This window comes from Tachypleus tridentatus, chromosome 13, assembly GCF_004210375.1.
Source record: "Tachypleus tridentatus isolate NWPU-2018 chromosome 13, ASM421037v1, whole genome shotgun sequence".
Lineage (NCBI taxonomy): Eukaryota > Metazoa > Arthropoda > Merostomata > Xiphosura > Limulidae > Tachypleus > Tachypleus tridentatus.
In genome coordinates this window covers 195,565,278-195,578,125 of record NC_134837.1, presented here as the reverse complement: position 1 = coordinate 195,578,125, position 12,848 = coordinate 195,565,278, and the positions used below count along the sequence as shown (strand labels likewise).

Below are 12,848 nucleotides of genomic sequence, written 5' to 3'. Positions count from 1 at the left end.
CTACAGAAATACTGTTTTTTCTTGAAAATAAAAATTAGCATGTGTATGATTGTCAAGAAAATTAATAGTTCTGATCATATTTCACAATGAAAGTGGTAAGACTAGGAGACATAGATGTAGATTTTGACATGGTAGGAGTCATCTTCAGATAAGACAGTTTTATTTTTCTAATGGGGAGGTTAGCCTTTGGAATAGGCTACCTTCAGATGTTATGGAGGCAGTAAATTTAAATGTGTTTAACAGAAAACTTGACAACTATATGAATGATAATAAGGGGTAGCTTTGAGACTTTGTTTTTTATTTAATAGTTTTAGTTTAGTTTAGAGGATGGGACAGTCTAGATGGTCCAATAGGTCCCTTGTTGTCCCTAAACATTATGTTATGTTATTGTTAAAGTTGAGAACAAACTAGAACATAGATACCAGATAACAAAGTTTGAAGACAATGAATGGGTAGTGAAGCTGCCTTTATTATAAATCTAAAGTGTCTTCACAACCTTTTGTCGTCATCTTGTAAAAAAACTTGTTGAAATGTTGTACACATGTTATGTGTTATCAAGTTTCATTCTTTACCCATTCAAGCTGTCTCCAAATTTTATTTTCTATATTTTAGTTCCTTGTCATTAAATAATTACTGTAAGCAATTACCTGAATAAGTAACTCATATAACTTTTTTTGACATAATGAACTTAACAGTAACATCACTGATAATAATGTATCAGTGAAATGTTAAACTATCTGTCCTCGCTTAAAGTTTAACACATATATAATACAACAACTGACATACCCTACAAATATCCCAGATGGAGTTCATCCACAGACACAAATTAGTTGTATTTGTAAATCTGTTGTAAAGATATAATTCTTATTTATCATAAAATTAAGTGATTGTTTATTATCTATATATTTATATGTTGAATATAGAGACTTCACAGGTTGATGCTCTTAAATAAAAGAATCAACTCCTAGAAAACGTGAATATTCATATGACATAATATTGCTATTATACTAAACCACTCTGTAATAATTAGCTCCAAAATTAGGTTAACAGCTATTAAGAAATGAGAGAGTTTTGTAAAAGTTAAACTGATGGAGACTTTAAATTATCAAAACTTAATAATGCCACTTCTGTTCAACTCATGAGCTATTCCAATACCACATTACCTACCATGAACATCTGCAGAGATTTTTCCAGAGGCAGGTGGGAAAAGTAGTTTTAAATTGTGAAATCAATAAAAAATTCACATACACATGCTGAAGGAATAAAGAGAGAATTAGACATCCATGTTACCTACATACATTTAGTTGACTTTATAATGAAATCTCTTACAAAAATGTTCAACAAAGTACCTGTTCCCTTATTTGTAAAAACTCTTCCGATAAGCAGCTTGAAAAATCAGGTTCTTCCCAAATAGCAACACCTTTCTCTTTGAGACTACAGTGTCTTCTTACTTCTCCTGTTTCAAATTTCAAAAAGTATATTATGATACGTCTGCAAGTATGTGATGTGGTTCCTGTTCAGTTATAAATTATTATTACTGAGAAAGAGAATGGTGTTTGAAAGTAGAAAATGGTCACATGGAGGGACAAAAGAAAGTCTAAAGATTTACAACACTAAAATCTGGGGTTCAATTCCACATGGTGGACACAATAATTTTGAAATGTTAGAGTTTAAGTACCATATATATGATACCATATATATCATATAAGTACCATATATATCATATATATATATATGAGCAAACATTGTTTTTTGAGAAATATGCAGCATTATCATAAACCTATTTGAGAATGAGTATAGCCCAAAAAACTTGATGCAGCTAAACAATAACCATGCATTATATTAGAAAAACAAAATATCAAGAAACAAAATATATGAACTTATGTAACACACTGCAGTTAGAGATTTATTACTTCTTATCAGCCTGTCAGCTATGGGACTACGTTAAGGAACATTAGCAAAAATAATGTTTAACTTATTTTTGAATTACAATGAAGGATATGTCACTGGCACAAAATGTTAAGACACATAATAAAAGTGGTGATCAATCTCAGAACCCCTAAAATTTTAAGGGAAGAAACATTATTTCTTACAAACTAAAAATATAAAAACAATGTATCTACCAAAGCTGTGAAAACTGTTAACTACCACTGAATGGTTATATCACATCATTCCTAAAGTAATGTCCGGTTTTAAGTTCAGAAAAAGAGAAAGGATTTCAAATGCTTTTAATGCTATTTAATCAATAATTTATGTTCCATTATTATTAATTACTTCCTGCCAATGATTCATAAGCTTCTGAATGTCACTTCTGTAAAATTTTTGGGGTTTTGAGGAAAAGAATGTAGAGAGGGTAGTCTTCATGTGTTCCAAGATCTTTTTCCATCAAGATAGTTCTGCAAACTTCAGAACAGATAATAATCAGATGGAGCAAGGTCTAGAAAATGAGGAGGATGTGATCCTAGCTGTATGGGGCCGTGCATTATCCTGGTGTAACACAACACCTTTACAATTGATCAAAGCAGGCCTCTTTTATTTCAGTGCAACAATCAAGCACTCCATCTGTTGACAGTAGAAGTCTGATGTAATTGTTACACTGAGTGGTAGCAACTCAAAGTGGATCACAATATCTTAACAAATGCTTAATAAAACTTTCCTAGGGTAGAAGTCTATTTGGGCTGTGCTTTAGCCAGTTTACTTGCACTGAGCCATTGTCTGCAGCACTTAACATTTTTACAACATATCTATTTTTCATCTCCAATTACTAACCTGTCCGAAATATGTGAGTTATGTTGACAAGAGAGCAAAGAAGTGCAAATGTCCACTCTTGCTCCAAGGTTGGCTTCTCTCAAATCATGGGAACACATTTTTCAAGTTTAGGCACCTTTCCAAGCTGTTGCTGATGACTGTGAACTGTCGAATGGATTGAATTAAGCTTCTGTGCTAGTTCTTCAACTGTTACAGCACAATTTTCATCAAGTGTGGCCAACAGCAAGTCATCATTAAACTCAACAGGATGACCTGAGCGTGGTGCATCACTTAAGCTGTAGTCACCTGATCTGAACTTCTGAAACCACCCCTCGACATTTTCTTTCATAGAGAACTCTGCACCATAAACACCTTGAATGTTTCAAGTAGTTTCTGCTGCACTGTTGTCTTTTTTACCTCCCCTCTAGTTAGCAGTTTAAAATTTCTGATAGAAGCAGATGGCTTTTGCAGCTCTTCCATAACAAAGACAGGGTGAGTAAGTCTGATAGCAATGGAATCGAACATAAAATCCTTGAATCAAAACCTTGCAACCCCACAGAAAAACAAAATCACCAAAGCTAAAAAAGCCATGAAGTAAGGGAAAAACAACAACTTGTAAGGTTATAATCAGACAAAACCCAGACAGCCCATTGTGTACCTCTGTGCTGAACAACAACCATTAATGTAATACTTCATGAATAGTTGTGATAATATGATAAAAGAATAACCAAAAGGATTAACTTTTAATTATGTACACATAATTTGACCTCTCATTTAATTTTCATTAACATAAAACTTGGTAATTGTATTTGAAATAAAATTCTCGTTTCAAAGAAATATAATAATTACAATTTGAATACAGTGTTTGAAGATTTTTAAATTATTTAAGGTATCTTTACTCAATTCCATCAAACTGTGACTATCATAAACTTTCCATACTAGTGTTACAAACAAATCAACCAATGAATCAAAACAGATCTAGAGTATGAATCATGATGTAAGTGTTAAGATTCTTAAGATAATCAGTCTTGAGCACATACATACCTATGTACCCTTTACCACAATACTTAATATTATAACTATTTGCTACTGTCAGATTCCATCCAAAACTTTGGTATTCTTCTGGAAGACACTTTGGAATATCTCCTATACAGGTAAAGAAGAAAAAAAAACTACATTACTCTGAATCAATTCTTGAAGGGCAGTTTAACATACTGAACATGACTCTTCCTTTTAATCACATCAAATCTTCTACTCATATGCCACTTTTACAATGAGATGATATAAAAGACAACAATAACAACAAAACATTTTATTTTATAAAATTTACAAAAACAAAATCGAGTTTAAAAACTATACAATATACATAACTAAGATAGTACAATACTATTACACAATTTACAATTTTAAAAATAAATAGTTTGTATTACGAATTTTAAAAGGATATTAAACTAGTTAACCACTAATTGTAAGCAATAATTAACATTTTTTGTTCTGTATTTCACTACAGAAGAACTAGAACTTAAACCCCCCCACACACACTTGATTAGTTGTTAGTGTAAAGGCTTGTAATGGTAAAAACTTGGTTTCAATGTAATGATGATGTTTACTTGTTTAACAATTTTAGGCAATAGTTCTCAAGGATTCTCTGCTTTAATCCAAATTTTCAAGTGGCAGACTAGAGAAAAGGCAGTTAGACAACAACATCAACTCTTAGGTTACTGTTTACCAGCAATATTCTTTAAAGATGTCACTAGTCACATATTTGAATGGTGTTACTTCGTTGTATCTGGGTTTTCAGAAAGCATATGACAAGGTTTCATAAAAAAATGCTGTAACCAAAATTAACCTTTGTAGTTGTGTTGAACAGGCTGGCTCACTGACAGAAAGTTAGTAGATGGAAAAAAGCATAGGGTTGTTATAAACTGAATACAGTTGAACTTAGTTAATGTCATAAAAGGGTACCTCAGGGATCAGTGTTAATTTGAACCTTAATTCTTTTTTATTTACATCAATGACATAGATGAAATAATAAGTTACTCAAATTTTCTAAGGGTATTACAGCTTTGTGTGTTGTTGGCTGTAAGAAGAAAGTAACAACTTGGATAGGAAATTTGATTAACAGAAAACTCCGCAAATATATCATTTAATTTCTGTACTGCATATTGAGATGTAAACCATGAATCCTTGAAATCATACTCTTGGCATGCTAATCACTAGATTATATTTTGTCCCTGAGTGTTTTTATACTTTTTAAGAAAACAAAAGGATGTCTTTATACATTCTAAGAAAAGCAATGGTAAACCAAATATAATGAATATTTTAATCTCATCAGAAATAAGTTTAATAAAGCATTACAGAAAAACTCAAAGTGTGACATTTTCTTCTTGATAATTCAAGGCTACAACACAATGCTTACACTTACTCAAGGCCGGATTAAAGATTTTATTGGTCCTAGGCTTTTCAACTAATAGAGGGCCGTTCAAGACAGAACTTCTATGTGCAATGCATTTACAGTTACAGATTGAGACCCTGGGCTTCAGCCCAATAAGCCCATGCCTTAATCCAGGGTTGCTAATGCTAGTTAAAATATAAATCGTTTGTAAGACTTTAAGGTTCAAGCACATAGCTGAAACATTTCTACTGATATAATGTATGTGTATTAGAAAAGTAATCTCAAACTTACTTGTCTTGTCCAAAACCATTAAGTTGCTGTCTCTTCTAGTCATTCCTGCTGCAGTTGTCAAAATACAACTGTATGTTGCAGATTTCTTTACTGAATGGATAACCACTCGACTTCCTGTTGGAAATATATCCTCAATAAGCTCTGGTTGTTTGGAAGGATTTAAGATTCTTCCATCTTTCAGCCAATTGAAACCAACATTCCTCAAAGAAGCATCCTTTGTAAGACACGTGATTACAGCCTTTTCTCCTTCTCTCAAAGTCTGGACTAAGGGAACAAGTAGAGATTGTGGTGCTGATACCACAGCTATATTCAGTTTCTTATCCTGCACCATTCCCCAGTCAGTGACTTCACAAGTAAAGATTCCTATGTGAGAAAAGTATGAACATTCAGTGAGCTGTCTACAATATACAAGTAACTTGTGTAATTTAACACATTTTAAGACTATACTTAAAGTTGTTGAAACTTTTTTTTATGGGAATATCAGATTTATTTTGGATTACACTGTTTCATCTCTGTAATGTTTTGTATATAAATAATTAATTGTAATAACTACTTGCAGTAACTGTTATTATGAATTGTATTTTTTACATATTAAGATTATTTGTATTGGGAAAGAAAACTGTATGTTTCAACTTTGTTGGCATATATCATAAATTTGATAATATCAAAATTCAATTAATTTTTAAGTTAAAATTTGTAGTTATTTGAAATTATAATAAGTAATATATGAAACACAATAAATTGGAAATTTATCTTAAATAAATATAATACATATCATAAGTTATATTTGACTCATAAGCCATGTTAGTGTTAAGATGTACTTTAGTCATGAGCTTTTAGTGTTAAGATGTACTTGAATCATGAGCCATATTAGTTTTGAGATATACTTGAAACGTGAACAATCAGTGTTAAGATGTACTTGACTTATAAGCCATATTAAAGTTAATATGTACTTGAATCATGAGCCATCAGTGTTAAGATGTACTTGACTTATGAGCTGTTAGTGGTAAAGTTTACTTGATTCATGAGCCATCAATGGTAAAATGTACTTGATTCATGAGCCATTAGTGTTAAGATGAACTTGATTTATGAATTGTTAGGTGCACTTGATTTATGAACTGTTAGTGGTAAAGTGTACTTGATTCATGAGCCATTAGACATTTATTTGTAATCTATTTCACACTGAATACTAAATAAAATTTGTTACAATATACAAAAGCTAAACTTGCATTTAATTTATAACAAGCTTAGAAACTGCAGCAAAAGTGTTATAAATCCAAGTTTACTTAAACATGTTTATGGTTACAAGTGATAACAAAGTTAAAAATAAAACGTTGACAAAATATTTTATGGAAACATAATCATATACTTTTGTTATAATTATACTTACTGGGATTTTGTACTTAAAGCTAAATATATGTTCAGAAAGTGATACAAGAAACAAGAAAACTAGATTGCTTAGCTAGCTTATATTGACTAATGTGACTTGGTGGAAGCTTTCATGTTATAAAGAATAGGAATATATATATTATAGTGTGCTGTATGCACAATTATAGAAAACTAGAATTAGATTCATTCCTGTAATTAACTGGTGTTACAAAATTGTTGAAATGTTATCATTAATGGAAAAGTCAATATAATTTTAGACAGAATGTTCTAGTCTTGGATATTATGGTTACTATTGCCCTATTGCAGTAAACAAACCATTATTCTTGTTTTGGAGTTAGCCGTTCAGCTACTTTTAGAACTAAAAGTTTCTAAACATAACTTACTTGTTTTGAATATAATGCAATTAATGTTATAACTATGCCTGTGAAATTGCACGTTTTTGTTAGCTTTTCTGTTAGAATACAGTCAACAGTACCAATTTCATTTCTGTTTAATATTAGAAGATATATAAACACTCAAAACTACATTTCTAAGACTACCATTAATCATCTGTAGCCATTTTTGGGAAGAAAGATGTTCCTAATAGAACAGAAAACAAGACATTTGTTTGTCTGGTTAACTTTGTTAACACCATCTGATGCTCAAACTAGGAGTTATGGTCATGACAGATCTGTTGGAAACAGTACTAGTCTCACAGTGCTAGCATAAACTGGACATCCTGGGTCCAAACTACATTCAGAGCAAACTATTATTTCTGTTAGAAGTAAATCATGAAAAACTGTTCACTTCAGGCAACTTTCAACTCAAAATAAAAAAAAACAACACACACATCAGCTTAAGTTTTGAAAAAATTTCTAAAACAAAAAAGGGTTAAAAGTTAAAACCCATAAAAAATTTTAAATGCAACAACAGAAATTTCTTTAATTATAAACTTAATTTGTAAATTTATTTTATATTTTTTTCATTTGCTAAGTATTGTTCTGAGGAGCATGTATATTGGATCTAGAAACCCTGTCTTTAGGTTACATGAACTTTTGGCATATTTGTAAAGCATTATAGATAAGCATAGAAATTGAAAACTATTTTCATTGCTTCTTGCACTAACCTGAATCTAGGATATGGACCTTGGAAATTCCTAAAACTGCAGTATATTGGTCTTTCGAGTTTTTGGGAAGTACTTTTGTCCAGATTCTCTTGTCTAGATCAATATTTATTGGAAATCCATCTTTACGCCATTTTACACTGTTTACACTAGAACTAAAGAATATACACTTAAGAAACATCTCTACACCTTCAATGATAGGCATTCCTTGTGATGCTTCCAATCGAAGAATATTAAGAGCTGAAAAAAACAACAAAAACTTACTTTAGAGAAGAAAATTTTATTATCTAAATATTTGGTAAGTATTATTTATGTAACCAATCTCTTTTCAGTTTTAATGTATACAGTTAAATACAAAGTTATAGGTACAGATTACTAGAAATATCAATGAGCTGACATAGGCCTTAGAGTTAGTACTTTCATTAACCTTCACTACATTATTTAATACTCTATAATAGTTAGTACTTAGAGTTAGTACTTTCATTATTCTACACTACATTATTTAATACTCTATAAATAGTTAGTACTTAGGGTTAGTACTTTCATTATTCTACACTACATTATTTAATACTCTTATAAATAGTTAGTACTTAGGGTTAGTACTTTCATTATTCTACACTACATTATTTAATACTCTTATAAATAGTTAGTACTTAGGGTTAGTACTTTCATTATTCTACACTACATTATTTAACACTATAAATAGTTAGTACTTAGGGTTAGTACTTTCATTAACCTACACTACATTATTTAATACTCTATAAATAGTTAGTACTTAGGGTTAGTACTTTCATTATTATACACTACATTATTTAATACTCTATAAATAGTTAGTACTTAGGGTTAGTACTTTCATTATTCTACACTACATTATTTAATACTCTATAAATAGTTAGTACTTAGGGTTAGTACTTTCATTAACCTACACTACATTATTCAATACTCTATAAGTAAATGCACCACACACATTTATATAAAGAAGTTGCTTACAGAATAACCTCACTTATGACGTGTTTTTGATGATGTTGTTTTTAATCCATAAGACACAATCAGTTATTTAAAAAACTATGGGTCTTTCCTAATGTTCACTTCAAAATCATAACATAATAAACAAGTTTCCAAATGCTAACATATAAGACAGTAAGCCTCTGAGAAAGAAATCATATGATAATAATCTATATTATACTAGAGAGCTATTGTATAAAGCATGCATATTTACTGTGGGAAAGGAATGTACATGTCCTCTCTCTAATTATAAATTATTAGCTGATATACCTGTATGATAACATACATGGAATACACATAAAAATGGGGCAGTCAGATCTAAAAGTCAACCCCCTTTGCCCCATCCTAGAAAGTTTAAGGTTACGTATAGGAGATTCAGGAGAATAGGTCCAATGGTTTCTCAATTGCAAGTGAAACACACGCATACACAGAATTTGGACACTTTAGTAATTATTACTTTATAAAAATTGTTAATTAGAATTTACTTGGAGTGCTTTGTGCAGTGTTGTTCTCCTTGTCTAGGAAAGATTTTGTCCTATTGGAAAAGGTTAAAAAAAAATCTAAAACGATGATTCTGGGAATGAAAGGGTGATATAACAGTGACAAATAAAGATCCTTTAAAATTAAGCAAGAGGTGATCCTACTGGAGTTCACAAAAGTCTAGAAGATAGAAAAAATAAAAGTGATTTCTTTGTGCTGTATTCTGAAGACAACAGAATAAGATGACACAAGATAAAGACTTGGAAAAGATAGGCTGAACTTTGGTTATGACAGTTTTTTTTCTAAGAAGGTGACTGGCTTATGGTGATGTTGCCAATGACAATAATGGAAGCTAACACTGTATGGGAATTTAAAAGCAGAATTGATAATTTCATGAAAAATTAATGTGGAGTCTTTAATTTTTTCTCCCTCATCAGAATGTGTAAGGACTTGAGAGACCAAATGGTTCCTTCTCATCTCTAAGTCACTGCCAAAATAATAAAGAATATTATGGCTGTGTTAATATCTGAGGCAAACAAGGAGTTTCAGGCAAATATATAACTTTGAATAGAAATAATATGGCCTTTGTGAACAACACTGTTCTTCAAAAGAGACTGCTAGTGAAAAAGAGATTTATTTAAATGGGGCTTACAGTAACATGCTTCTCAAAGAAACATATTAAGTTAGGCTTCTTTGTGTAAAAAAGTCATATGATGACTTCTTTGAAAAGTTTCTTCTGAAATGTTAGAAACCACTACATGATTTAACATCCACTGTAGTAAGAATTTTGAGAAAATAACACACAAATCACTGTGACTTGTAGAGAAATAAGTTAAAAAACTGTGTAGTGACACTTCATAAAGGCAAGTTGATTTTATAATCCCCCCCAAATGACTAAGTGGTGAATGAATAGGCTTATAATACTAAAAATTGGGTTTCTTACCCATGATGGACAGAGCACAGATGGGATGTTGTGTAGCTTTGTGATTTAAAACAAACAAACAGACTCTCTATAATACACTTGCCAACACTTAATATTTTAAAATGTATTTCCCTCAGTGAAGTAGGAAGGAGTTGAGAACTAGGGGTGCTTGGATAAGCATCCAGATTTTACTATGAAAGATTGAAAGTAAAAGAACAGCTCAATCTAAGAGGGATCTTGGGGCATGCTCACAAATTAACTAATAGTATAATTTACTGTTGCTATGCAAGTCAAATATGTAAAAGTGGGGGTATTACAGCACCCCTGGTTCTGACACCTCTGATTTCTTTGACTGTACTTTTACCATATGGGTAGGGGGTAGACTATCATTAAATTACACAAGCATATTACTAATTAGATAACACTAAATAATACACAGTCTAATTTGTAAGGGCCCTTCAGGGCAAGGAAAGTTTAATGTTGTTTAGCATCCAGCATTTATTATATACGGTGATGATAAAGATATCTTCATGTCTAAAAATAATTATCTTTAAAGTATCTTTTTTAATGAATCAAATTTTCACAAGAAGCACTGAAAATAATAAATGTTAATCATAAATATTTGGAGAAGATACAAATATTTCAAGACCATACTGAGCTGCCCACCTAAATTTCTCACAAAATAGCACTGCTTTTATTTTTCCTCTTTTTGTTTTATTTTACTTTCAGCAATAAAAGAAAACAAGGTTCTAGATTTTGAATAAGAGTTGTGTGGGCGTGTTTGCTGTCTAAAAGATCAGTGAACATTGTCAAAAATAGATGAGCCTTGAAGCAACTCCATTTAGGCATCAGCGTTGATATAGTAATTGAAAATTATGATGTATATTCGGTAATTTATGTGACAGTTAATGAAACGCTGCACTGTGGCCAAGCAACTTTCCTGATTAAATAAGAAAAAAAAATGTTTCACCTTAGAACAAATAATTTTCGAAATGAAATAATTTCAAATATGGGGTTACCTTTAGATTTAGTGTACTCAGTATTAGTGCTAGTAGTAAGTTTAACCAGTTAAGGTGAAAACTAAAACAAAATCGAAAACTCTGTACTGTATACGTCACATACAAATAACGCTTAAAGTATTTATTAATGACGTGTTCTTGTATACCATTTCACACCTGTAAATGTATATACAAAGTTTAATACACAGTTCAAAAAAGGAAAAGAAAATATTTACTCACGTGGTTCTTGTTCAAACTGTATATAATTTCTGTCCACACGATACCGGCCTATTTGTCCTTTCCTCAAAGCTCCCTCGATCATTCTTCGTATTTTAGCACTGTCCTCTCTATCACCAAAGAAGTGAAATTGTACGACAGCTCCAGGTCTAGCATGGGAAAAATAATAACATAATCATTGCCGGCTGATGACTAAATTACTTTCAGTCTATGCTACATTCCTGAAAACAAGTTATGACAACAAGAACATGATAAAAACAAAATTCATTATTCAGATTCTTCACAGTATAGTTACCTACATGTGATAATAAAAAGAATAAAACTAACCGTCAGTAGAATGCCTACTCAACCTTTGTCTATTAGGCTTATGGCTTCTTTGGGATTTTCCCCGAAAAATATTGCAATAAAATCAATTAATCATGATATCTTTTTCTAATTTGAAGGGTCAGCGACTATCCATGGTTATTTGTTGTTCTCTGCCTGCAAGAGCTCCCTCAAATTCATGTTTCTCATCTTCAGTCCAAATTCTAGCATCTTTAGGCCAAGGCCTATCCCGTTTCTCGAAAGATCCAACTAAATACTCAAAACAGCACATCATACGCTTCATAAATATATCCAGAAGTTTTCCTTTGGTCTTTACACATCCGAATATATCCGTATTGATTGTTCTCACAATGTAGTTGAGTTTAACCATTCTTCAATGACAGGTTTCAAATGCTTTCGAACTGTCCTTCTGAAGGAAATGGCGTTCGCTTTTCCTTCATGTTAAGTACGTAAGTCTTATACACGTGACACAATTTTTGTAGACACTTTTTTCTTCAACAATTTTTTTTGAGATTGAAATATGTTCTTTTTGCCAAATTTTTACCTATCAGCTTCTTCAGATCGTAAATATATACCATGTATTACTCTAAGTCCATGATATTACCTTTATCAAAAGACCTGTCGTATTTCTTTCATTTTTTATTAATATATTACGTACAATGGCGGATAAACACATTGGTGGATCGAGAAGTTTCACGTTGAATTTGTTTATATCTTAAATTTCGCACAAAGCAACACGAGGGTTATCTGCGCTAGCAGTTCCTAATTTTGCAGTGTAAGACTAGAGGAAAGGCAGCAAGTCATCACAACCACCGCCAACTCTTGGGCTACACTTTTATCAACGAATATTGAGATTGATCGTCACATTATAATGCCCCCACGGCTGAAAGGGCGAGCATGTTTGGTGCGAAATGGATTCGAATCCGCGACCCCCGATTACGAGTCGAGCGCTCTAAC

The 12,848-nt window shown here is 31.6% G+C and overlaps 1 protein-coding gene across 5 annotated transcripts in view; it reads right to left on the bottom strand.

The window, feature by feature from the left end:
• Positions 1-12,848, bottom strand: part of LOC143237832 (uncharacterized) — a 247,443-nt gene that overhangs the window by 65,016 nt on the left and 169,579 nt on the right. For all 5 annotated transcript variants that reach the window (XM_076477475.1, XM_076477476.1, XM_076477473.1 and 2 more), the window contains 5 exons: positions 11,571-11,716; positions 7,929-8,165; positions 5,435-5,797; positions 3,793-3,894; positions 1,350-1,456 (listed from right to left, as the gene is read on the bottom strand). In XM_076477475.1, the coding sequence (XP_076333590.1) occupies positions 1,350-1,456; positions 3,793-3,894; positions 5,435-5,797; positions 7,929-8,165; positions 11,571-11,716 (955 nt within the window). The remainder of the gene's footprint in view (positions 1-1,349; positions 1,457-3,792; positions 3,895-5,434; positions 5,798-7,928; positions 8,166-11,570; positions 11,717-12,848) is intronic.